At 41.2% G+C, this 25,430-nt stretch overlaps 1 protein-coding gene across 5 annotated transcripts in view; it reads right to left on the minus strand.

Moving 5' to 3' along the window:
- LOC143372044 (uncharacterized) overlaps window positions 1–25,430 on the minus strand; it is a 70,252-nt gene that overhangs the window by 12,572 nt on the left and 32,250 nt on the right. The window contains exon 1 of one of the 5 annotated variants that reach the window (XM_076817862.1): window positions 19,759–19,895. The exons of 2 other annotated variants lie outside the window; for them this stretch is intronic. Coding sequence is in view for 1 of the 3 variants with exons in the window: in XM_076817859.1 (XP_076673974.1) it covers window positions 7,995–8,048 (54 nt within the window). In the remaining 2 variants the exon portion in view is untranslated. Of the gene's footprint in view, window positions 1–2,324; window positions 3,040–7,994; window positions 8,571–19,758; window positions 19,896–25,430 lie in introns of those variants that run through there. 2 more of the 5 variants (XM_076817859.1, XM_076817861.1) reach the window with 2 other exon arrangements.

Consider the following 25,430-nt stretch of genomic DNA (forward strand, 5'->3'; position numbering starts at 1 on the left):
AACTGTGTCTGCCACTTGCCTTACACACGATAGTGAGGCCTCGTGAAATTCCAAAAACAATCTAAGTTATCTAAATTATTTTCAATAAAAGATAAACATTTATGAACTGCCCCGCGTGAAAGAGGTCCTTATTTAATAATAGAAAAATCTTAAATCTGCAATTATACAGTATGTGTCTTATTTGCACATGTGGGAATATTTGGCAGTCAAAGATAAAAAGAAGTGTTCCGGCAGAAATTAGTTTTATTCTGGATGGAGGTGTAGAGATTTCAAAGTCAACATATTACAACAAAAATATTCGCGGTAACCCCGTAAAACAGCCTTTAAGCATTTATTTTCTTGTAGTTTTATTGGTCGTTCGTCAATCAACTCTTCTTCTTTCAACTCTTTAATATAATTCAAATAATCTACTTACTACCGATAAAACTGTGAAACTTTAAAAGTATCAAACGAGTCGTCCCAGCAGACATATTCGTATGATGCAAACGATCTCTGTCAACGTCAAACTTCAAACGGATGCGGCCCTCGAGAAACGGTAAGTAGGTCTCCTTTTATCCGAACATGTAGGGACATGGCGGTTCAGATAAGAGTCCACTGATTCTCTCTTCCATCACATGATCGAATACGCTGCCTTTTGTTGTACTGATCAAACACAAGGAAACGTTTATATGTATTCCGTGCAACGACCACACGAGTTCGCATAAGTGACACGTGGCGGGGCCCCGGCTCGGATAATAAGAGCTCAGCCAACATGTTCGGTAATCCGGGTATCGGTGCGAAATTCGTTCGGATAAATGGAGTTCTACTGTATACGTCCGCGACACCCACGTCCGTATCCAGTTCAGGTCGTAAAGTGGCTTGCGGAGGTGACGAAAAAGTGTGCTGCGACTTTCTCCGCGTTGCGTATGTTGACCAACGGTTTTTTGGTCCATCGAGGGAGGCACGATAGGAGGTCAAACGAATCCGCTCGTCATCGCGCGCGACGAGACACCTCGCGTCGGTACAGTTACCTGCCTCGCGCTTTAAGCGACCGTCAAATTCTTTTTCGGGGGCAAGTGCAGAGGTCAGTACAGTTGACTTCTGCCACCTCGTTTCCCTTCTACATTAATCTCTACCGTCTATGCGTCGAGCAACCTGCACTTGCAGCATCTGCATAAAACCGACGACAGAATGAATGGGCCAAACTGGTTCAGCGGTGTGAATCTCGCATTCTCTTATCCAATAATTAGGAAGCACACTTTCTCTGCCGTTACGGCGTAACGAATGAACAGGGATCCTTAATTACCGCGGAGAACGGTCCGTAGTAAAACAAAATTTTGCTAAGACTGTCGAATAGACAAAAATTTGTTCTTTTTTGTTTTCAATTATGGACTTCACATCGCCTCTAGGTTATTAGCGACAAATTTGGCTGGTGTTTTTTTTTTTATACTGAGATTTTGTGGTACAGGTTAGGGTCTTGTAGGTAATTCAGAATTTAGATTTGGATTCAGTTTGTACTTTCGCCTCTGCACTAGTGTAATAGATGGTTGATCTTTATTTCGTAATTAAGAATGGCAAACATTTTCCCACTGCCGAAGGAGTCGAGTCTCATTAAATGCACGAGTCAAGTCCGCACGCGTGTACACTTGCCGCGATCCACGCGTAAGTTCAGAACTATGTCATTGTCGTGCAACCTTCGCCGATTGCGTCAGGCCACCTTATTACAGGCGATGTAACGATCGTTCGCCTTTTCGCGGTGTATCTTGATAAGGACTAGCGATTGTTGATAAACTTCGTTACCCAACGTGCGCGCGAGGGTAACAAAAAGTTCCACTTAATCGCGGGACTGATATCAGGGTAATTCGAAGCTTAAAATCGCTGTAACGTCGGCTAAGGCGCTACTGTTACGTTTCCAGTAAACAATGGACGGTTTTACGAAGGTTGCAACACGACACTCCAGCGAAATCATGTGATTAGCTCGTCATGGCCCGAACGTGGCACATTGTGTTTAACTACCGTACCAACATCTACCCTATATACTATCCAATACTGAAAACATCACTATACATTCTTTAATTCAAGCCATAGGCAACAAACGCATTCCTATTGTCCCATTGACGAGAGCGCGCGATTCAATTTTCTTTTCTTTTTTCATGCCTGCCTGGAACGCACTTTCATCCTGCATTCTTCCCCCCCTCCCAAACGCGCGGAGTCGCGAAACTTGCGTACGTAAGTCAGAGTTAGGAAGCGTATCGGTCGCGCAGAAATGTCCCATCCGTTTGCCGCAGTTTTTGCATTTAAAAAACAATTCGCCCTTTCTTATTTACATTACTCTGCGTTGCTACCTTGCGTGCTGTCCCCCTGGCGAAGCGCAGTTATCCGATCCTCGCGGGAAAATCCGCACACGTGACCGGCATGACACACGTCCGAGTTTCCTCGCACAATCACACGCGGATCAGCCGAATTTTACCCGATTTCGACGGAACATTCTGTCACTGGACCTCGAGGCATCTGTCGTGCGTCGCCTCCTCGAGGATGCCGGTTACGAGCGCCGCCGAGGACGGCCGAAGCCCGCCGAAGGTCACCGAGGCGTTCCGAGGAGCAGCGCGAATCACCGAACGTTCTCGCGTACCTGACATATTGCACTTCGAATCCTCCGCGATCGCTACCGATTTACCTTCGCGAGTAACCACGAAATTCTTGACTCATCTTCCCGTTCAGGGCGGCTCCGGGCACTCTCGCGTGTTCGTGATTGTTTACAGGGGGCCAGGCACGCAACGTGACGCAAGGCGAACGCAGGCGAGGCGAACTTTGGCTACGAACTGGTCAATCGGCGAGTGGACAGTTAGGCCCAAGAGGGAGTGAAGAATGGTAGGGAGAGGGTTGAAGCAGGCTCGGATTTGGGGAACGATTTTCTAACGATTTAAAGCGGTGCCTGGGTGAAGAATTTGTAATAATAGTTTAGTTCTCTTCTGCGGCGCGGTGCGGCGTGGTGGAGTTTGTGCGATTGAAGCTCGAAATTATGTCCGATTCGTGTTTATATGGGGGCTGGTAATATCGGGCATAGGGTGATTCCTGGTGTAGAAATAGATTGAGAATGTAGAATAATATTTTTTGATATGACCCTTCGTTTCTGAGGAAGTTAAGTTTAAAAATTTATCTGAAATAATTTCATATCATTTTTGAGAAAATCAAGTTTCAAAATCCACGAAATGCGAGTCTAGTTGACTAAGAACCGTTTACATTTAAATCATTTTTCTTGAGAATAAAGCCCCATTTGAAGAGAACTATTCGCCAACTTCAATTTACGTGTTCCTGATAAATTCTGCTGACTCCTAATTCGAAACTCGATTTTCTCAAGAAACAAGGACTACGATCAGAAAATTCTACTCTGCATTTTCAAATTATTTTTGCACATGGAGTTACTCTATGCCTAATTATTTTACTAAAATACGAAAATAAATAAATAATTACTTCAGGAATAGAATAGCATAGAATTTCAACCCGACCCTAGTCCTACTGGAAATTACTCAAATCAACTGAAAAAGAATTATAAAAAAATGTATTAAGAATATTAATTCGATTGTTCTAAAACAAATGAATTTTAAGAAATTTCTTGCACTTTCAATTTCGTAAATAATTGTTGGTGCTCCGTGGAGCGCGATTTCTAAGTGCTGCCCTGAAATCGAGGAGCCAGGCGGGGAGAAGGAAGGAAGTAAGAAAAGGAGGCAGAGAAAGAGAGAGGGGCAGTAAGAGCGAAAGAGAGAAAGAGCCCTGTTCCGCGTGCACGAACGTTGCGTGCGCCATTCTATGTGTGACTCGTTCGTGGGTCAGATGAAAACTGGTAGGGCCACCGATAGACCGTGCGTGATGTAAACGCGAGCGAGGCATGTCCTTTTTCAGGTAAACCGTGGAGCTAGCCTGGCTATGTTTCCACCCACGTTATTACGAGTCGAAGTAGCGAACAGCTGACTCGAGTACTCATCCGGACCACGGCGTGCTAGGATTGAATAATCAAGTTGGTACTTAAAATTCATGGATCGACGTGGTCAATTTTGCAAGAATTCTAATGAGTTGATGCAACTTACAATTAGTAAAAGAGTTTAGAGTCCTATCGAGCTGTATTTTATAGGTTAGAGACTATATCTGAAAGTTTCAATAAAAATTGAAAAAAAAAACTGGTCTAGCCTGTCATTAGGACAGTAGTAAATGAAAGTGAAGAATATTCTACTTTACCGATAGATTAAGGACCAAACTGGTAGAACACGATGACTCTTTGTATGTACCTACTGTTGTTCCAAAGGTAGTACTCGATATTCTCACGGAATATCGTCGTTTCAGCATAGATTAGGTAGTAATCTATCACAAGTGGGATATTTCGCCATTTACTTTATGAGTAAAGACACAAGCAAATATTAAAATTAGTACTGTAGAGCTCTCAATTGTAAGGTTAACAAAAACGAATAGATGTACCACTTGTGGCCACTTTAAGGTATTGTACCAGTTTTGGCCACTTCTTAAAAATATAATATTTTCCCGTGTAAGCAATAAATGTAACCTTATATTTCTAGCGGTATACTAAACAAAATATTTATCATGCGAAATCACCACAAACAGTGCATCTAACCTAAATAATAAAAAATCCTTATCAAGATGTCAGGTACATACTGAAACGAAAGGAAGACGCACAGAATGCTTTTTACGACACGGTAAAATAATCATGTATGAATACCCTAAAGCAATCTCTGATAATCCTCCGTTTCCACATCATGAAAGATAAAGGGACAACTGCGTACACTATTCAAACAGATAACCGTCGTCTACTCTATCAGAATTCATTTGCGAATCCATATTTACCAAGCACTCGAATGAAGCAATGAACCTAAATCCTGCAAATCTTTGGACCACCTCTCGGGAGCACCCTGTACCTCACTCGCGCGTGCACGCGACGTTTGCGGCCGTGGGTTCTCCTTTTCCACAACGACACTAGGTACATATCAGCGGCTCCGGAATGTTATCGACGCGAGCAGAGTCCGTTCTTGATCTTGTCTGAACGAGATCGTTCTCAGCTATGCGAGAATGGCCGATTGTCCTAGAAAACGAGATTCTACTGGTCGGCGCCTGGCCCCTAGTAGTTGTGCAATTGCCCCGTAACGACTTCCCCGGGACCTTCCTCTTACGGGTTTTTGCGGAAGCCACCTCTCAAGATACAGCTTTAATTCGCGCACAACTTTTAATCGTCGATCGGAAACGTTTGTCCCGCTCAATGGGTATCTTCTACGGGAACGTATAGAGGGTGAAGCAGCAGCTATTATCAGGTGGTTATTATTATTACGTTCAATATCCTTGAACTTACGAGAGCAGGACTAAAATTGATAAACCAGTTTGCATAGTACAGAGGGAGCCATATGGTGGTAATATTTTCTTTGGGTGGAGGCACGGATCTGAACCTTGTTTTCTGTCATTGGAGAACTATACTTTCTTTCACATATTTCTGCAGTGGGTTTTAAGGTTAGTACAATGACCTATGAATTTATGTAAATGCAAGAGAATAATTAGGCGCGGAAATTATTTCGTTGCTTTAACGTAGCAAATTCTAATGCGAGGATAAAACTGTTGTTCTAATATGTGCACGTGATTGTAATCATACTTTGTGAAGAAATTTGTGAGCCACTGTAGTTTGAATCACGAAATTGAGGTGATAATAGATAACGAGCAGGGGCGGATCTGTATGTAGGCGAAAATATATACTAATTTCTAATTAATTATAAAAATTATATTTAAAAATGTTATACCTCGAATCCGATATGATGAACTAATATACATATAAATGTTGAAAAAATTTCTTTCTTATCTTCTAATTTATTTAATTTCTATTTTGGGGGGTTAAAAGCTGTAGCCTGGGGCGGCGAATTTCGGACGAAAGAAATTGAAGAAGCTTTAAACACAGTGACTTCGGACAACTTTAAAATCAATTCACTTATATGTCACGTAGCAAATTTGCAATAACTCGTATGTGAGTTGTCGTATTAAATTAATTTTAAAGCTGCCTCAACTCTTTCAGATTAAAATGTTCGATAATATTTCGCGGAAAGGACGGTAGACGCTTGTTAGCTCAGGGTCACCAATTTCCAAATCCGCCCCTGATAACGTAGCGAAAAGAAGAAGTTGAACGTCACAGAATTCAGCCCCCCTGCAAGTTTATTCCTGTGACCCCTTATTTTTATCTGCAGGTACGTCGATACACTTTGCAACGTAAGGTTTTAATTTCTTTTTTCTAAGAGTATTTTATATTCCTTATACTCCTTTTTGGAGTGGCATTGATTCTATTGCAGGCCCTGCGTGCAGAAGCAAACCAGGATGCTTACGGATTTATTTCAGATTTCTCAAGAAAGTGTGTGTAGGTTCTAACAAGTTGTTTAAAGTAACGCTCAGACTATGCACTGGCAAGAAATAGCGGTCGACGTGGAACGTTTACACCGGGGGACGCGACGGTTTTCCACTTGGCGATTTATTACGTTATAATTATTAGGAATAACTGATAACACCGGTCTCGTCACGAACCAGCCTGTTTACGGTCACCGATTCGAGGATTTATGCACGAAACGCATGCAGGAAGTTTTAACGCGGCGTCCACCTATTATTAACTGTTTCTTTCACGATAAAACGGGGCGTAGGTATCTATTCAACGTTGTTTTATGTTTAATAGTTGACCGTAGTGTGGAATTTGTTGTTTGTCGTGTGTAGCATTATCGTACGCTGTAATTTAATAATCTCTTCCCGCGGGTAAATAATGTTCTCGCTCCGACGAAACTACAGGGTGTTTCAGAAGTTGCTCTATGTTTTGGAAAGATAAAGGAGAAGTCCCAATAAATATGTCCAAAATACCAGTGGTGAGCCACAGAAGTGAAAAGGCTCATAGACACAGTGGTGGTTAAAAGAGAATTTAAAACTCAAATTTTTGCACAGTTGTGTAACTATTTAATTTAAAACAAAGCTTTAAATATTATCTTGGTATCACTCACCTATTCTGTACAACGTTCAGTTTGGAGATTTTAATTGCCAAAGAAAAGTAGCTTTATTTCTATCGGGTATATTTTATTTATTGTTATTGCTTCACAATGCTTTTTAATGGCGAGTAATATAATTTCGTATGCCTAAAATGGAACTAAGAGTTCTTTTATGGGTTGGTAATTTTTTGCAAAATAAAGATTACAAAAGTACGGGATCCATACCGCGTACAACTAATTGTTTTGTCATTTTTAGTGTCGGTACCTATTTGGATCTTACCTAGGTCTCGTACAGTTTTCAATTCTCTATCAGAATATGTATATTGGACACAGGCTGCAGTTTTGAGTTGGCGTTAAAGAATAATAGAGCTAGAGTGGATCGAGCGACGATCGTGGTGACTTTTTTGTCCGCTACTGTACGCTTCTTAAACATGTAAGTGATTTCGTCAGTAACAACAACAGAAGCTTTTACTCCACCGAGAAACCTACCCACCCCAAAGCACGGTCGAAGGACATTCCTCGAGGGGCCACTAGATAGATCAGCCGTTTGCATAACCGCAGCCCAAAGCCCGCCCTCGTTCCCCGATATTTGGAAACCCCGCCAGAAACAATTCCGCCGCAAAAAGTTGAACATGTTTTCGGGCGGAGTTCAGCGACGAGGGCAACAGGAGCAGCCATTACTTTCCCGGCGTAACGCGAGAGCTTCGCTCCACTTTGACGGGACAAAGGCATCGGGGAGCATAAAGCATCCAACGACTGTTTCGTCCTTGATCGTGACTCTATCGCGCGGCGAAGCAGGGGCGGCCGGGAGGGGAGGCAAGGCGAAAAAAGAAGGCCAACGGGAATATTCTCCTTGGAAAGCAGCGCCGGATTCAATCCTGCACGATAACGTCTCATCGATTTATTAACTCGGTTACCTTAGGAACCCCCGTTCGCCAGGCCACGGCCAGTCGGGCCCATATGGATAACCGTTATCACGATGCACGAATACAATCGATTTCTTACCGTCTGGGTGTAATCCAGCCAGAGCTTCGAGTCTATCTTCCTCCTGCACGACATTGTTCCGGCGATTATTCCTCGACCCACTCGCCTCCCTTCTCGCCCGATTCCTTATTCCGCGCGAGATAAGTGGCGGGAGTTCATCTCCGCGAGGGCAGGATCCCATTTACCGGTCTGCGGCGTCGATCAGCCGATTTGTTCCTTCCCTTCAGCAGGCAAACCTCTATTCCCCACCCCCGAAACCGACGGGCAGCTTCGCGCGAAACAAGAGGAGATACCTCTTCGTTGATTCATCCGCCCCGGAGATTTGCATTCCTCCCCGTTGATGCAACGATCCTCGCGATTCCGCGGGTTATCAAGATCCCTGGCGTTCCTCGTCGTTCGCGCTGGCTTAAATCCTTGTTTGCCCGAGGTGAGCTTGCCTCGTGGCAGATATAATTGGGTTCAATGGTTCCTCTTGCCGAGGACGTTTTGTTGAATTGGGCACCTTCGTTCGGGTTCCTGATGCGGCTACAAGTGGGGAACGTTCTTCGAGCCTTTAACTATGCTTCTTGCTATTTATTTCCTACTTCTCTTGCTGGGGGTTTTAGATCTCTGCATCCTTGTTCCATTGAGTTTCGAATGGGAGACCCAAGGTGTGACGGTGGAGGTCCTACGAATTTTTAGTGGTTCTTCTTCCCGCGGATGATCTCTCTGATACGTTTACACGAGTGCATCACGGTTTATTGCAAAAGTTAGCTTGCCGCTTTTGCCTGCGACATGTGCACTCGTGGCGCACAGTCACGCGTTGTTGACATATGTCGCGCGATAATTCTGCCGTGACGAAATTACATTTCGAGCGTCAGTTTCCTCGAGAGAAATGAAGCTTCTGGTAGAATGTATCGATGAAACCCCAAGCAGTACGTAAGAGCAGTATGCAAAGGCGAGTGTTTTCGAGCAGCGACGCGAAGCCCGCAAGCCCGCCGCGTCGTCGTGACTCGACGAATCTGTAATTGACGCTGTATGGTGTTAATTGGGCGGAATTAATTGGCTTCGACGGCATTAAACGTGCTGGCTTTGGAGGAAGATCTTCCATCGGGGAATTATGCAAAGCAGAGCCTTTCAGAGGCGTTGCAACGCGCGGACCTGTGTTTCTTTTACCATTCTTTCCTCCATCGAGATTAAACGGTATCGCTGATTGTCGGATAGGCTTGTTGCTTAATTAAAACCCGCACGAACTAGTCGAGGCGCGGGCGGCGAGCTCGCCGGCGGCGCAGTTTCAGCGTTTCACTGGGCCACGAATAATGGCATTATCACTGTCGGCACGTTCGCGGAGCATCGGCGCGGTGTAAAGTCCGCGTCCCGCGAGGAGTAGCATGGAACTAACCGCCGTCGGAAGGCTTGCTCGTTATCTGAGCGTTACCTGTACGACAATGATAACGGCCACGGCAATGACGAGGATCGTCGTAAAGATACGCGCGGATTACGCTCGAATCGTCGTAAACACATGTAAATACATGGCGCGGGGAATTTGGAGCAGTCGTTAGGAGGCTCGCGGTTGCAGTACGTGGGTGGTCGCGTCTAACGATTAATTGAAGCCTGGGTTCGAAAGAGTTCTGGAACTATTCGATAGATTCTATTTGCCACATGGACCGTGGAACTGTTTTTAATAATGTTCTCATATAAGTTCCAATTGAGAACCGATAAAGCAGAAGTTGTTGAAAATAAAAAAGTTCTAGTTGGAATGGAACTTATAGAGAAATATTTATTCTTATGTTTTATAAGTTCCAATCCAACTAGAATTTTTATTCTCAAGAACTTTTACTTTAGCAGTTTACTTTTAATAGAAACAGATATTTTGTTCATCGATGTTAAAGAAGTTTTCAATCGTTGTAACAAATACTGAATGCAACAATAATAAATAATTATTACAGTTAAATTGATATTCTGAATGTGTTGTTTATTTGTAATATTTACCTATGAATATTTACCTTTAAATATTTCAACATTTCTTGAGAAATGGAAAAATGCTAGACGGGACAGTTTAATTAAGGAGGGCTGTATTGGTATTGGAGAAAATAGACAACAGTTGGGTATAGAAACTTCGGGTGACGTGGATAAGAGCACAGGAGCAGGAGTTTTCAGAATTAATTATTCTGTCTTGTTAGTATTTTTTATTTATTATTTTAACGTATGAAATTATGAGAGTGGTACCTCAATGTTCTTTTTTTCCATTTGATTTTTTTTTGTTGCGGTACGTTATGGTACGACCTTAGTGCAATATTATGTAATATATATATATATATATTGTGTTAATGTATATTGTGTAATATTATTATCTTCCTCAGGCACTGCTGCGGAAATAAATGAGTGGATAATCGTTATTGATCGGTACACTGGTACGTCCATTTTCATCAATTTAATTAAGCCAACGTTTTCAAGCTAACGATTAGGTGAGCTTTGAACGTTTTCGTTATTGTCAGGTGTAGAATTTGCAAAGTATGAATTGGTCGATGTTCTTATAGAGAAGTAAAGATAAGAGTAGAGCAACTGAGATTTGGAAGTTACGATGATGATTAAAGGATCACTAATTCAAATAATTTCATTGCTTAACGGGTGTGACTACTCGGACTGCTGGGTAGAGAATGATTTTCTAAGAGAAACATTAATTAGAAATGTGGAATACAATCTTTGTTACAAAAATTTGTGCGTCGAGAAAATAAATTTCAAGACTGCTGGAGTACATATTCGGAACACCTTGTTCGGTGTCTCTTGGCAGCGTGAGAGTTATGTGAAAAGTTACTATACAGGACTCAAGTTTCAAGGTTTATGCTTCTGTTTATGCAGTGTCACGGAGAAACACGGAAAATCAGGGTCAAGGATATTACGATCAGGAAGTAGATATTAAGTCAGCACTAGTTCCAATTTACAACGTTCTTTATATCAACGACGACGTTACAAAACTGTTTACTTGAACTTTTTGTATGAGAATTGAAAATATTCCTTGACTGAAAAAGCAGTTAAAATTAATTAAATAGCAATCAACATTTTTAGGGTGCGTCAAAAATATCACTAATCAATATTCTTCTGAAGATTAGAAATGTGATGTGTCATCTTAGATAAAAAGCACAAGAAAAGTGAGAAAATATTTATCAAGAACAATTTAAACTGGTCTTGGAAAATAATACACTTGAATTTCTTAATCAATTTTACTTATCTCTTTTACATTAAGCTCAATAATTCTATTTTCCAAAATGAAAGTGCGACGGTATCTATTAAATTAATTAAATGGTCCGAACAATCACTCGGATATGTTTTCATTAATATTTTTTTAAATATCTGAGTGGATCATCATTATTTAAACAAACCCATGAGTCACTCCACAACGACCATTGCAAGTCTATCTTCGAATGACGGAGAACTTCTATTTATCGTTTAAGGGGAACACCGTTCGGTGTTAATAATCTCTGCAAACCAGCTAATCGCAAAGTTTCCGGCTTTAGGCGAAAACCACTACTCCGTCACACATTGCGTCACTGTGTATCGAATTATGGTGTCAAGCAGACTGGCTGTTATCGTCCAACGTTCTTATCGCGATGATACATATGTTTGAGCTTCCCCGAAATTTTAAACCACAGGTAGCCCCAAACTACAATGAACCTTCCACGTGTCCAACCAGAAATTATTATTTATAAACATACTCATCATATTAAAAATAAAACATTAAATTTATGCATCACTTACTCCCTTCCTTCGAAAGTGGGATGCACATTTTTAAGCTTGGAATTGCAAAAGTCAATTTTTTAAAACTTTCTGACATTCTCACTTTCTTCATCGAGTTAAGTATAAGTACCTAAATCTGTTATTTTGCATAATTCAATTGATTACCATCGAATAATATTCTGCTAATGCTAATACAATCTTCTAAGAAACTATTTCACGTGTAAACTGTGTCAATTGCAAAGTAAAAGTACCAAAGTTGCCAAGTGCCAAAATTAGCGCGACTTGGGATTCTCTCGTGGTTGAATACTTTCTGCCATCACCACTAATCCTACGAAAGAGGAATGTGCCAGCCACTCCCTTGCAGTTGAAATTGGTGCCCCTACTTTTTATTCCTTCTATTTCCTTTCCACAATTAAAGAGCCATTATTTGGGATTTAACCTGTTTGGTACTTCCACTCTGTAATCATCCAGCAACAGATTAATAGTTAACAGTATTTTGAGAGGTTGTAGTGTCACTTTCTTTTACACATTCCTAGCGCGCTTTCTTCGAAGATATTTTGCTTTCCCCTTAATCTCAATGATTTTTTAAGCGGCCTATACGTAGCACTGCATACCTAGTCCTTGTCGAGCAAGGTGATCGAGGAAACCTAAATACTTTATCAACGATGAATATGATTTACGCGACTGTGGTGCTAGATACGCGATTAGTCAGTGACAAAGGTCTCATACACTGTGCAATACATTTGCAACATTTTTCAGCATTATTCCACAGAGAGTAGGTGTCCCAATACTTGTCAAAGGCAGCGTACCTATTACGCCTTGTACCTAGTGCCGCTTCAAAAGCGATTTCCACAGCCGTTCCCTCCTCTTGTTAGCCGTAGCTGTGTCATGCGGGTGCACATAGGCGTTTCACATCTGCGTGCACGTATACAGCACACGTAGGCAAGCAAAGACAGGTGTACAACAAAGGGTACCTTTTCGTGCGGGTCTTTACACACTCTACGAACTTTTCAGCGATACCCCTCGATAAGCTGTGCACGTCAACGTTTACGCAATCCAAGCCGATAAAGGAGTTGGTGGCACCAGTGAGCACCTAGTTCACACCCTGCTCCTCTTTTTCGTACAACACAAATTGGAGAAATATTAGCTGAGTTTATACCGCTTTTGAAGATCTTTATTTCGACTGTATGGTCCTTGGGAATTTCGTGGTTACGAAGAACTCGAGGATTGTGTTTAAAAAAAGAACTGCGGATGTATGGAGAAGCCTTAGGAAGTGACGTTTATTAAGATCAGCGTCCTTTTTTAAATATAAATTTAGGACAAAATGTATTCAAATTTTGACATTTGTTTATACGTCTCGCTTTTGTTCGGTGTAGTTATGTATGGGTTAATCAGTGTATTAAATATGGATAGTAACGTCATGAGAAACTAAATCGAAAATGTGGCAGTAGTATGGCTACGTCGATGTTAGGGTTTTTTTTATGTAAAAAAATGGTTATGGGAATCTTCGAATTTCTAACTCTACTTTCAATGTTTGAAACGAGGTGCGTAAGAATTGTTTCTAACGAAGCACGATAATTCGCAAGGGACACTCCTTAATTACCCTAATACGCAGCGAAGTCAAAATATTTGAGGAATAAGAAAGTCCATGTGAATTTCAATTTTTTTTTATCTCAGCAGATTTATCCTAGGTTGTCACACTTATTTCTTCCGTCGCAGTTGTCACACTGGGCGAATAGGACCCAAGCCAATTTTCAATCAGCTGTTGTGTAAAAGCTATCTGTTAAATTAAGTCGCAAAAATTCTGATATTAAGTTTCAACAACGTAGAGTGTATGTTCATCGTTGAGAATTAACATTTAAAGTATCATCATGTTGAGAAAAAAATTTGAAAGAAAAAGAGTTCCGAGGCAAAGATATTTTGCTTGAAAAAGCCATAACTTTTTCAATTTTTAATATATTTAGCTGAAAATTTGCGGCGATACACTTGAGATATGCTGCTTTAATAAAAATTTAATAAATAGAATTCCCCTCGCTCGGGAAGCGTGACCATTTTCAATGATGCCTCAAAGATATTTTTCCTCAAAGTCAAGTTTTGGGCCATTTTTTAACCCAGTGCGACAGCCGCGGGTTAAAAGTCTCTTAGACATTACTATGCAGCTGTTGGATCATTTTCACTGTGACGCGCCGAGTGAGAACTACTGCGTCCAATAGTCTCTAAGCCCTTTGTCGCTTCTTGAAACAATGCCACGCGACACGGTAGGTGGCATATGGCTAACAACGGAAAAGGGACAAAGTGGAGAATCGATATGGTGGCCAGATAACAATTTGCGTCATAGTCAGCCGTTGCATTGTCCGATCGGTTTACATGATATTCGAAATTTACGACGCCGCAATAACGTACCGACTTGCGCCCTCTAATGGACCTGACAATGCGCACTTATCGAGCTCAGACTACAATAGAATAAACACTATTTCTTATTGGAGCGTCCAATTCGAATGTACAAAAGTCTAAGGATATCTGAGATAGTTTTGTGGTTTACCACTCGTATTTAGGATATATTCAATTGCCAGAGGCAAGGGTGGTTTACGAAAGATGGAAAAAATTCGGAAATGGTTGAATACAACCCCTGGCAATAAGTTTGGAACCAAACGCCAAAGGTACTTGCATATTTCTAGGTAACGTTTTGTTTCTTCTATATTTTTTATTACACAATAAACGAACTTCTCAATTATTTTGGGGATTTTCACTTTAAAATAGACCAATTTAACATTCCCATACGTTTCATACGTGCACCCTTACATTTTATATATAAAAAAGATTGGTATTTCACGTTAGTTTCGTATCTTTGCGTTTCATTCCAAACTTATTGCCAGGGGTTGTATATCGAAAGAACCAGTGGCTAAACACAGAAGTGTATGAAAAGCTGACGTGTCTCGGAAAGGAAATATTCTCAAGAATATTTAAACCACTATGGGACCTCGTATGAAATTGATAGATCTGTCACTTGGTGCTTTGTTATCGATAATACAATGAAATTCTTCAGGAAAAAATCAGCCACTATTCCAGAATAAATTTCCTCTAAATCCAGCTTCTGTTTCGAGGAAAAAAAGAAACAAATCTTTATTCCACTAAAAATCATTTTTTATAGATTCAATGAAATACCACGTCACACGTTGCGCACGTGGAAACGAGGGTTGAAATGTTGAAAAAATTTCCAAGAGGCACTCTGCGCCGTTCAGTCTGTGTTTTTATTTCTATCACTCTAATCGCGTGCTTCGATACAGAAATCTTTCCTTTCATCGATATGGAGTACAGCCGTAGAAATGTTGACAATGTTTCGGCCTCGATAACGTTTGCTACTGGCTATCTTATCACTGTTTCCCCACTGGCTTTCCATCGATCACTCTTTCTTGGAAACAACGCAACTTATATTGTCGCGTGAAACTAGATTCCACTTCGTCCCTCGCGAACTACGCGAGGAGAAAAATTCACACTCTTCGGGATCCTGATAACACCGATGGAAGAGGCGCACGTTTCCACGATTCGATTTGAACGATCGCAGAAGTGTATTTTGTTGCGAAAATGATTTGAGAAAAAGGAGCGATTGGAGTAACGAGAAATAGAACGTGGAAAGCAATTGAATAGCATAGAAACTAGCATTCTGCATTCCCGTTATCACGAGGAATGTCGTTATCGTGTTGAACATTTAAGAACCAGCTTCACTCTTCATCCAGCGCTACATGGTAACAACTACTAAACGCAAAGTGCTCGACTAAACTGTTTCTCCACCGTTGCAGGTGCTAGTGATGCGGGAGAAGCTGGAACACTAGTTACAGGAAAATTACTACTGTGAAAGCTGCAGGGAACGATAATGTAAAAAATCTATCGCTTACATGGTCCTTCGTTTACTTTCTCCACTATGTACGGTAGAGAAATTTGAGAATTTCCAAGCAATAGGTGTGTACTGCAGTTATACAGACGAGTCTGTATCGACTTAACAAATGATTAAGTCACCAAGTATCTGCAGACCTTAATTTGCAAAATTTCGTCCTTTAATTCGCTTGTCTTAAAACAGAAATTTAGATCGTATGAATAAATAAAATGGACCTCTATTATACGAACTCTACGAGAAAACAGCAATAGGTAAACCAGAGCATAGGTATAATATTAAACAGGACGGTTGAAATATTCGCTCGTTGGCCTGTCAACTTTTTCTCTTTCCAGGAGGAATGGTTTGTAACGTCGTTAAACACGCTACTTTTCCCAGTTACGCTGGCCCCCGTTTGATTAATAATTATCTCCGTGTGTTACGCTTTCGTGGCCTCGGTTTCCTCGTCTAATCGACGCATAAAAGAGTTCCGCTACCGATATGAGAAAAAGGTAGGAACGAGGACATACGCACGTTTCACATCCTCGTGTTCGTGAGTGGTATACCCACTTCTATTATTCGCCGTCATAAAATGTGTTACTAAATGTGCCAGATAAGAGAAACTAGAGCGTAAGAAATTTTACTTTTGCTTGAAATGGGCTTTTAATAATCGGGGTGCTTCTTTACTGTGGTGAAATGTTTCATCGTAGTGGAATCTCTATAATATTTCATATTATAATTACAATTAAAGGAACTCAGGAGATTTATATTCACCTGTTTATCAGAAACATGTTCTTTTGATTATAATTTAAGGTCTGTTTTGCCCAATGAGTTAATTTTTAAATGGCTACAGTGTATGGACTGTACGAACGTAGCACAATAATTGTAATTGATGAAATCTTTAGTGTTTCTAATATAAATTAGTAATTTAAATTTTAAGTAAAAATGCTTTAAAAAAAACCAAAAGACTAACTCTAAAGGTGCTAAACTCAATTTCTTCTGAGATTTGCAAGGTTCTTAAGCCTTTTTATTCAATCACACATTAAAAAAACTCTCATTAAAAAAAACCCAAAAGACTAACTCTAAAGGTGCTAAACTCAATTTCTTCTGAGATATGCAAGGTTTTAAGCCTTTTTATTGAATCACATATTAAAAAACTCTCATTAAAAAAAAAACCCAAAAGACTAACTCTAAAGGTGCTAAACTCAATTTCTTCTGAGATATGCAAGGTTTTTAAGCCTTTTTATTGAATCACACATTAAAAAAACTGTCATTAAAAAAAACCCAAAAGACTAACTCTAAAGGTGCTAAACTCAATTTCTTCTGAGATTTGCAAGGTTCTTAAGCCTTTTTATTCAATCACAGATTTAAAAAACTCTCATTAAAAAAAAACCAAAAGACTAACTCTAAAGGTGCTAAACTCAATTTCTTCTGAGATTTGCAAGGTTCTTAAGCCTTTTAATTCAATCACAGATTTAAAAAAACTCTCATTAAAAAAAACCCAAAAGACTAACTCTAAAGGTGCTAAACTCAATTTCCCCCGAAATTTCCAAGGATTTGGAACCTTTCCCCTCGAAGCTCATCAGTCAACCTTATTCACCAAGAAAGGAACTCCGAACTCTTAGACACATGTGCGGCTAACAGAGAATATCAACCAAGGTACCGCACGAAACACACCCACAGGAATAATTCGAAAAATAGAAGAAGGAAAGCCTGCTGCCTCCTTGCCTTCGAAAGAGGCGTCATTGGGCAGAGTGCTCAGCATCTATCATTACCAACGCGATCTTATCGAGAACGCCTAACAACACAATGTCGTGCTCAGGGACGATCTGGGTTAAACATACATTCCCAATGGCGTGTGTACCGCTACTTGACACTGTCATCTGATCGAGAAATAAGGGGATTAACTGTGAATTTTCCCGGTAACGAGTTAACAAATATGCGCGATATCGTCTGTAAAAACTGGCGACCGCGTGGTTCGTGACGGAGGTGTACAGGACTTAACGGGCGTCTAACGTTCTTCGGCAGCTGAGCCTTCCTTTTTCACCAAAGTCAGGCGATCGTTTCTTTTTCGCTGTCCACGGCGGCACACCGCCGCTGCCAACGGCACGGATAGCAAGGAAAATCGGAACGCACAGTGTCGCGCAAGGACTATTAATTTAACGCCGACCCAAATTGCGCGGCGAACGAAGGTCTGGAGATTACTGCCGCTGCTCTCTCGAGAACGCAGTGAAAATGGACGATAAATGTCACGAGATGCAGCGACTCGATAAAGCAGCGCTAAATTGGCCTGGCTGCGCGAACGCGACGATACCAGCGCTGGCGATAAATAATCAGAGCGGAATATGGGTAATGAAGCATCACGGTGAGCTACAAAAATGAAGGAGGGGCCCAGTTTTCGCAATGAAACGAGTATGGGGCGAAAGTTAGTTTCGCTGTCTGCTGTAGAGCCCTGTTATTGCACAAGTTGAACATGAACGTGAACTTCTCGGGCAGTTAAATCCCAATTTGCAGATTCCATTGCTGCGAGAAACGGCCGATAAGTCGAGTAGTGCATATTTATTTAAAATGAAGCCGCTGCTGTTGCTGGTTCGGGATAAATCACCATTGGAATTATTATCGACGTCGGAAGGTAGTTTAAGTAAAATGTGCAAAGCGTCTCTCTTACACTCTTTCTTCCTGTGTCACGTTTCACTATTTTGTTCTTCAAATGACACTGTTGCGATGTAAACGTAACGCGGAGTATAAAGGGCGGCAGATATGTACTTAGAAACTCAGCAATTATGTAAGTGACAAGTGAATGAAATCTGGCTTCGAGGATATCTGAAATTTTCTCATCGTAGTTGTTTAGAATCACGTGTAATGGGAAAGAGAAAGTAAAGGTGGGAAACAATAAATACCGAATCTTTAGATGCCTGACACCATCTCTCTTTCGTTATATAATTAGCAAAGATATTAAGCTATAGTTCTCAGCTAAGGATTACGGTAATGCTCGCGTAGAATTAAAATTAAATCGTCCAAAGAAATTTTACTCTACATTTTCTACTTATTGCTTCATGTTTCTTAAATTACTGTTCTCTTGTTTCTATCGCATATTATAAGGCACTCTGTACACGAAAGCAAAATATGTACTCGGCAGCCCTTTGGTTATTTCTCAAGAAAATTATAGAGCAAAAACTTTCGATTGCAAATTAATTAGTTCGTTTATAGTTCGTACAGCTTCATCTCTGGTTCCAGGGACTACATAGGTGTAATTTGAGAATCTTCTCCGGGGGTGTATATCAAGACAAACCATTTATCTCGATCACGAGGAGCAGCCCTTCCCCTTCGACATTACGCCGGTGTTATTGCTGTTCAGAGCCAGCAGTTCGTACAGTCACGTATTCGCTATCAAATAGATCGATTCCGTGTCGGTACGATCCACTTAAAATACCTTCGATGCAAATCAGGCTTAATGCTCGTACGATTACCTTCTCATTCGAGGCTCAAACGGATCGAACCACCGTTGGGGTCTGAATAAACAATGTCCTTCCATCAATGAATTTTCCATCGTTTCAAACAGTAATAATATTAAATGCAACATTATACTGTTATAACGCTATAATCATAAGAGATTATAAAATCGGCTTCAAGCTTGAATCGATCTTTAGTCAAGCATGCATATCCCGATGGATTTTCAAACTGAATTTTCTCGAAAATGGAGCCTCGTTCGAAAAAAAATTATTCTAGCATTTCGACTTATTTCTTCTCAAATATTATATCACTAACTATATTTACCGACAAATTCTGCTGACATTCAGTCATTTGCGCGTGCGCTAGAAAAATCTTCGAACTCGAATTTCTCGAAAATAAAGCCTTAGATATTAGAAAACAAATATTCTACAATCTCTACTTATTTCTCCTGAAATATTAAAATTTGAATAAAAATCACTGACAAATTCTGTTGACATCCAGTGAGCTGCACACGCGCGTGACAAATTTTTAAACTCGATTTTCTCGAAAACGAAGGTCCATATAAAAAGAATTGTATTCCACGTATTGAATTTGTTTTAGCGTCGTTATCGTATAAATCGCCCCCGAGTTACCCTGTGTGAGACACAACAATTCCCTGGTTGCCATAGAAGGGCTGCATGGCCACAGGAAGGGTCGAGCCAGACGTGTCCGTCGAAACGAACTGTATTTCGTCGGGAATCTTACCCAACCGAGTCTGGATCTCCCCAGGCAGGTATGTACGCGACGAGACTCCCGAAATTCTGCCCCGGTTTTCCACTTTGCCCGCGGGAGCTGTCCCGCTGCCTCGACGCCGGCAACTGGAAGCACGCTCGGCGGTGCGAGCGGGAGCACTAACAGCGACCTAGGAATTTAAGATGGCCATAACACCGGCGCGGTTACGTAAGCTTTACCTTTATGTCAGAAGGAACCAGGAAGCGTATCGTGGCCGACGGTAATGTAATCGTAATAACACGTACAAGCTGGTGGAAAGCTGTTGCACGTTGGAGGCGCGGAACAAGTAAGGCGTAAAACCGGAGAAGAGGACTGGCTCCCCGAGACTATCGGCAGAATTGCGCCTCGATTTATTAATGCCACGTTGTTCGCGATTCTAGACGACCAGGAGTCGTGCAGCTTGAACGGGATCGTACTTGAATGGGCAGCACGACGGTAGCTTTCTTTTAGGAATATTCTAACAAGGGAGGGCACAAGGTTTGGGCTGAAATGTTGCGTACAGTTAAGGAGACTAGGCAGTCGAAAAATCGATCTTTTTATTGCATTTTCCGAAAGTACTATCTTTTCCGAATACAATGCCGCTTGGTTTATAGGAAAATTCGCGAAACTGTAGATTCGGCAGCTAAAAACGTCAAGCGGCAACCTTTGCCCAGAAACTTTAAACGCGTTTTTCTCGAATATTTTTTTCCCCTTATTTTTTGCCTGATTGCGAACGAATTGAGGTTCAGATCGACTTGGAAAAAATTACAGGATGCGTAAAACATGCGCCATTTCGGTGCAAACCTCTCATATGGTCCGTAAAGGTTCGAGATTTTCATAAAAAAAAGTAAAAAGTCGCCGGATTTAGTTAGCGCAGCATCATTGTTTCTGCGTGCAAAAATCACGCGGAAAAAATCAGGATTTCGACTTTAAATAGTTGCCATTTTGTTTTAAATTAATATTTCGGAAAATTCTCCCCGCCAATCTGAGGATACATTAATATACTAACGAAATCTTTTTTGCTCTTTGATTTTAGATAATCTGGTTCCGAATGGCAGTGCTCACCGCAAACCCAAATTTTTAAAAATGCTTCTTGAATGTCGGTTGTTAGTTTATTATAAACGTGAATACTTTTGTACGAAAAAATTACCAAACGTTCTTTAAACGTTGCTCTTTTAAGGGAAAAAAGTTTTGTAAAAATATACGCTTCCGCTTCTTCAAAAAAAATTCACAAACATTCGCCTCTTTTCAGTCCGCCTGACTAGGTATAACCCCTTAGGGCGCTTATACGCACGGAAGTTCCCCGTCCATTTTAGACTGTGTGTTTAAAAGTGATTGCAGCTGGAATAACACCAAGGGTCGCGCGAGGTTTGGCGAAATCCCGTTCCAAGTCGATCAGGCCTTTCTGAGCGATTGTTGCTACTAAAAAGTTTTGCTTAACTCGCTCCAAACATATACTCGGAAACACTGGGATAATACTGTCGACGCTTTCCAGAGCATATAAACGTGGAAGCACGATAAAACCATGCAGCAGGTGGAAGCACGCCGACGCCATTCGCAATGTTAATTCGTTCCAGCGATAGCAAATACTACATATGTTTTTTCCTTCTGCAGGAGAGTGATCGTCAAGTTTCATGCTAGGGTAAAGCCAAACCATAGCCTCAGTCTTACAAGGGAAGATCCCCAGCCGGGAAATTATTCAAAAAATTATGAAACTTTGGGGATATGGAGAGAATATATAGCATATAGATATGTATCACGCCATTTTTTTGCTGCCCAAATTTACTCTAAGGAGATGAAATTGACCCCTGAAAATCCGGCTATTTTCCAACTTTGTTTTGTAACTCGCGAACTGTAATATAGAAAAAAAGTTTTCAGGCAAAAGTTACTTCTTTTAATTAGCGGTATCATTTGGTAATTTACAGTTCGCGAGTTATGTATAACAAAACCGGAAAATCGCTGGATTTTCAGGGGTCAATTTCACCCCCTTGAAAAATTGCGAAAAAATTTCATAACTTCTTGAATTTTCGGGTTGGGGATCTTCCCTTGTTAGGCCAGATTCACGAAATATTGTGGAAGTGTTCACAAAACGGATATGAGGCGTACGAATTTGGGTCACAGGCCGTTCTAACACAAATGCACAGTGGAGAGTGTCTCAACTTCCCATGATTAATATCCGTTTCGAAAACACATCTACAATATCTATTTCATGAATATGCAGATGTAAAGCAGAGCCTGTGTCTTGGCTGTGCTTAACACCACATTCACGGAATATTGTACTGTATACATCAAAAGTTCCCGGCCTCTGAGTTTAATAATTTATTGTGGCTCGACGGGTGGACTTATGCCTCCACGAAAACAGTGGGCACTTCCAGCATCTACTGTGAAACAGCCATTCTCAGGTAGGTACATGTACTAAAGTAGATATCGCGCTTTCCTTCCCACTGTCTTTCGTTCCACTACAATAAATTATTAAACCAGTCTTTCCCAACATTTTTGAATCACGATTTACGATATTCAAATAACCCGAGACCCCCCATATAAGGTAAGGTAAATTTAACAAGGTAAAGGAAACACATTAAAAATAAGAATTTCAGAATATAATTCTAGCTTAATAATATTTAAAAAAAAAAATCCCCCAAAAACCGTGGCGATCCACAAGGTAGGGAATCACTGTGTCAAACCCAGAGCTGGTGAACTTTTCATACACACTGTACGAATGTTCCCAAAGCAGACGTCAGCTGTGCGAAGTTGTGCATTTGTAGTAGTTGGAAAGATATTTTTTCCGGGTACACCTAGAGACCCAGAAATGAATTTCAAAGACTGGCATCGACGCGACTGTGGCAGTTCGTTTGAACATCGCTCACGTAGCGATTCGCTGGGCAACAGAGCAGGAAGCCCGTATGGTAATAGAATTCTGATAACGCGCGCGACCACGGAGATGAGAGGTTGATACACGACGCGTTACGCGCGGCGTAAGAAGCGGAAGACCGCGAAGAAGAACGGGGAAGGGGATGGGTGAAAAAGGTGCAGATGGTAGCCGAGCAGCAGCCCTTGGAGCCACTTTGCCAACTCCATTACGGATTCGACACGTGTGCTCCCGTCTAGGCTCCCAGTACGGGCGAAACGCTCGATCGCTTCTTATCGACGTTATCTCGCCTGCCCTTCGAGCAGTCCTTAAAAGTTCGCCTGCGCTTTTTAATCGACGGATCGTTCGTGGCTAGATTATATCTCGTGTACTGTTAGTCCGCCGTGAGTCGATGCTGTGTATCATTGGGCCCTGGTGATAACGTCACGGGGCATTATACAGCGCTTGGTTTCGACTGTATTTGCTGGTTACAATTATGGAGGCGGAGTCTAAGTGGGTGTTAGGAAGCTGGAAGCTGTACTGTGCCCATCCACGTCGAGGGAAAAATATTCGGAAGGATATAGACAGAGTTTTGGGTAGGGTAACGCTTTGACTTTGGAATACGATTACGCAGAAACTGTTGCGTTTATAAGAAAAAGTCCTACACGGAAATGTTACCTACTTACCTGACATCATTGAGTCACAACAGTTTCGCAATATGTCAAGTAATATCGAAGTTAATAATAAAAAATGAGAAGCGCATGGAGTCGACAGTGGCACAAATTCAACTTTACGAGAATTAAAATATTTATTGATTTAAATTATAATAAGAAATGAAAAAAGTGAAATCTATAAGCAATTATGCGGTATCGCAAACTGGACAGGGGTGTAAAAGAAAGTGGAACAGCAGGAGAACAAAGGAAATTAGTCGAATGGAGGGGTGTATAAATCACAGTTGGCGCCATTAAATTTAACAGTTAGGATAACAGGCGTCAACTTTTTCCTCGGCGAGCACCGCGACGGATCTGTATTGTTAGGGGCGAGCTAGACAATGGGCAGATATCACGTGCCGCGGAAAGGGAGCGCAGAAGTCAGGGAACGAGATGAGAAGAAGAGGAGAACTCGAGTTCTCGGGAATCCCCTTGGATGGCCCGCGGCCGTCCATTAGATCGAACGTGCATGATAGCTTTGCTACGATTGTTGCGCCAATATGGTGTAAAAAGTAACCGGCCGACATGATGGAAGACTATGGAATATGGCTCATGGTTACGCTATTCGAGGCTTCTGAGCTTAAATGTAAAATACGCTCGATGCTCGTGGTGGACAAGATGTTTGATTATCCACCGGCGGATTTAAGGAAAGAGGCTCAGGTGCAGGGTCGGCGGAACCCATTATGCAAGTTATGCGCCGCATAAGGGCGCCAGCCGAAGGGGGCGCTAAAGGACTATATTGCACGCTTAATAATAAAGGAATCCAACTCCCTCATAAACAAAATGTAAACGTAATTATTTCTTCTTGTACTCCGTAAAGGCGAAACGTATTAAATAGGAAATAGGTGGAAAAAATTTTCTTGCATAAGGGCGCCAGCTACCCTCGCGCCGGCCCTGCTCAGGTGGCAAACATTCTGGGACACACTGTACGCGTAACAGAATTACAAATTAAAGAAAATTAGAAAATTACGGGAAAGGCATTCAATTAATTAATTAAATGATTAAATTAAATTAAACTATTTTTTGCATAAAAACGTCGAAATTTTCCCGTCAGAATCGTAACTTTTTCTTTAAAGTCCCATAACTTTGTCGATTTTAGACGTTATTTCTTATTGTTTTAGTCCATAGACGATATTAATTCACGACGATTAAGAAAAACTTCGGTTTCTTTATTTCAGGCAAAACTTGGATCCATGAGGAATTATTTTTGAATAAAAGGATTTCTTGTTGTCCGAATATATGTAGAATAAAACACCCTTGAAGCTTTGAAAGATTCCCTTTATATTTGTTGAGAAAATGATTCTCAAACATCACCGTTTTTTCAGCGTCCCAAACCAGGTTCACCCCTTAAATCCGCCAGTGCGATTAACCCTTTGCTTTTCGGCTCTCTGAAGCTTGCAAGTGCTGAAGTTAAGTGAAAAGAAAAGATAGATACACTAAGTAGTTACTGATCTGCGAACCGTTCAAAACTAACTGAATTAACCACTGATTAAGAATTTTGCAACCATCTCATTTTTATTAAATTCAACCCCCGAAGGACGTCTGCTCCGATACCGAGGTTAACCCCCGAATGCGTCAAACGTGACCCATGGCAAACTTACTGTTGTAGTTCAAGTAGCTAGTTTAGTAGATAATAATTAACAATTACTCGTTAATCAAGCTGCGTAACTGTGATAATAAAATTAACGATTAATGCTTACGATTATTCAGTGTTGGGCAACAGTGATTAATGAGTAACAGAAACGATCAAAGTGAACGTAATTACGGGGCATAATTGACTTATATAACTACCGAACGATTACACTTCTGATTGTAGTGGACTCGATATGTTAATGAGATTCCGTTCGCCGGCGATAGCGCATCAGGGTTTATTGATAAACCAGATACGATGAAGTAGGAAACTGGAGAATTGACCATTAGTAAACGTCTTTCCAAAAGGACAATATACACCCGGAAGTTTAGAATAGCACAGAGTGCAAGGATTACGGAGGAAACTCGGAGAATCTCCTTCGGAAATCTCGTGGATCCGTGCGAAATGTATAGCTTCGTGTCTAGCACGAGCACGTCGAAGTTTCTTAATTCGTGCCTCGAGCAGATGGAATCGCCGC

The sequence above is a fragment of the Andrena cerasifolii genome, chromosome 8, assembly GCF_050908995.1.
Source record: "Andrena cerasifolii isolate SP2316 chromosome 8, iyAndCera1_principal, whole genome shotgun sequence".
Lineage (NCBI taxonomy): Eukaryota > Metazoa > Arthropoda > Insecta > Hymenoptera > Andrenidae > Andrena > Andrena cerasifolii.